Source organism: Trichechus manatus, unplaced genomic scaffold (genome assembly GCF_000243295.1).
Source record: "Trichechus manatus latirostris isolate Lorelei unplaced genomic scaffold, TriManLat1.0 scaffold00053, whole genome shotgun sequence".
NCBI classification, from domain to species: Eukaryota; Metazoa; Chordata; class Mammalia; order Sirenia; family Trichechidae; genus Trichechus; species Trichechus manatus.
This window is the reverse complement of record NW_004443989.1, coordinates 9886792-9889056: the sequence shown is the minus strand read 5'-3', so window position 1 is coordinate 9889056 and position 2265 is coordinate 9886792. Positions and strand designations below refer to the sequence as shown.

Genomic DNA, 2265 nt, shown 5'->3' with positions numbered 1-2265 from the left:
GACTAAGGGGCTATCGTAATGGAACCCAACGCTATATTATACATAGTGCACTTTCTTAATAGAAGTTGTTAATACAGAGGTTTTCAAAGAGCAATCATTATAGTAAAAGAGTCACGTATTTAGGCAAAGAATAAAGCGTGTTCCTTTTACAGTCTAGAAAGAAGACAAAAATTCTCTACTTGAAATAAAAATGTTACTGCTCTTGGTGGTGTCTCAGCTTCCACTTTGACATTGGCCAGGCCGGAGATCTCAGGGAGAACCTGAAACACAGAGGTCATCCCCTGTGCCTCCACGACTGGACTCCAGGGACAAAGTCAGCTTCGAACAGAACACCCACCACCCAGACCGGCTCAAAGCCAAGCCTGGGCCACACAGCAGGAACTGAGCTGGCGACGACGGGCAGACCGCGGTTCCCAGATGGAAGAGACCACACTGTGTCCGTCTGTCCTGGCCTCGGGCTGTCTGGGTGTTCGGGTCCCCGTAAGGCGCAGGACCTGTGGTGGGTATCGGAAAGTGACGACATTAGACCGGCCTGAGGCCAAGGAATTGCGCGCTGAAGCGTCTGGGATGCCCAGTCCCGGCGGGGACCAGTCTGTTAAATCTCTGAGGCCGCTAGCGGCGGCGGCGAAGGGTCTGCTGCGGAGGAGCAGGCGGGGGTCCCCCTTGAGCGCAGAGCTTGAAGACACTTCCCAGAATCCTTACGTCGGCAGAGGAAAAGACAATTTGTAAAAAAGATCAGGACTCCTTCCCTCACCAGTGGCCGATTGCTCAGAGACTCAGGCCGGGGGTGGGGGTTGGGGGTGACCGCGCCACTGCTGGCTTTACTGGAAGTGAAACACCGTGTCCGAGAGCTGCAGGGGGAAATAGGAGAGGAAGGGGATTCCGAGCTGGTAAAAACCGCCCTGCACGTGCGGGTCGAGCATCAGGGAAGCGTTGAACGGCGGGCGGAGGCCGGCGGAGCTGTCTAGCAGCGACGCGCCCACTCCGCCGCCGGGGCCTGGCTTGGCGCCCCCCGGGAGCTCGACCCTCGCTGCGGGCTCCGGGCTCGGCCTCCCCGCGAGGATGCTGTCTATGCTGAAACTCTTGGCCTTGTCTGCGCCTTTCGGAGAGCTTCGGGAGGCGGGGCGCGGAGGGCACCCGGGGCTCTCCGCCTTGCGCCCTGGCTGGCCGACAGCCGCGCTTGCTGCGCCCTGGACAGCGTCGCGCGCGTACTCGTCCTGGGACCCCGGCCCCGGCCAGGGGATGGGAGCCCGCAGAGAGGGTCCGTCAGGGGACGGCGAGGGGCGCGCGGGCGCTCCGTCCTCAGGGCGGGGGGTCCCGGGGCAAAGGGATGCTCCTTCGCCCTCCGCCTCGGGCTGCGTCTCTGCTCTGGCCCGCTTGGACTCGGGCACCCCAGGGCCCGGCTTGGGCTTCCTCTTGCGGCGCCGGTAGTTGCCGTTCTCAAACATGTCCAGGCAGCGGGGGTCCAGCGTCCAGTAACTGCCCTTGCCAGGCCTCCCCTTCTCGCGCGGCACCTTGACGAAGCAGTCGTTGAGAGAGAGGTTGTGGCGGATGCTGTTCTGCCAGCCCTGCCGGTTGTCGTGATAGAAGGGGAAGCGGTCCATGATGAACTGGTAGATGCCATTGAGCGTAACCCGCTGCTCGGGCGCGTCCTGAATGGCCATGGCGATGAGCGCGATGTAGCTGTAGGGCGGCTTCTGGGGGGGCTCGGCCCGGCCCGAGGCGGCCAGGGCGGCTGCGGGGGCGAAAGCCAGTGGCAGCCCAGGCTGCTCAGAGCCGTACAGGTAGAGCAGGGGTGAGGCAGCCAGGGTTGGCAGCTGCGGGCAGAGGAGGTGGCTCATGGCGCGCAGAGCCGGCGCTGCGCTCCCCGCGGCTCAGGGACCGCGGCCCGAGCCACCAGAGCCCTCCCGGGGAGCCCGCTGCACCGCTGCCTCCCGCTCTGCTGCGCTCCCCGGCCGCGCCGAGCTCTGGCCCTCCTTCATGGCCTTAGAAATGTTAAATAATTGTTGTAAGTTTGCTATTATATGTTGACTTAGCGCTGGAAAATAAATTGTCTATGATAAACAGTCGTTGTGTTCTCAGCCCACCCACATTAATTAAAATTTCATTGCTGAAAAACTCCAAGCTTTTCCCTCCACGTGTCTTTTTGATACCAGCCAATCGGTTTCGGGGCTATTCCTTCATTTGTTTATAGAATTAGTCTGTTGATAAGTCCGCCCACCCAAGTTGAATCAAGCTGTGTTTATTTGGAAAAATTTCCGGGCA

General features: G+C 60.5%; 1 protein-coding gene across 1 annotated transcript; it reads right to left on the bottom strand.

Moving 5' to 3' along the window:
- Window positions 1-821: 821 nt before the first annotated feature.
- On the bottom strand, window positions 822-1841 carry FOXL1 (forkhead box L1). The gene has a single exon (XM_004377743.1). It carries the CDS (start codon window positions 1839-1841, stop codon window positions 822-824), a length of 1020 nt encoding a protein of 339 aa, XP_004377800.1.
- Between the last annotated feature and the right edge of the window lie 424 nt (window positions 1842-2265).

Bases quoted from the DNA above. Each gene is read 5' to 3' on its own strand.
- FOXL1 (XM_004377743.1), bottom strand. From the start codon at position 1,841: ATGAGCCACCTCCTCTGCCCGCAGCTGCCAACCCTGGCTGCCTCACCC.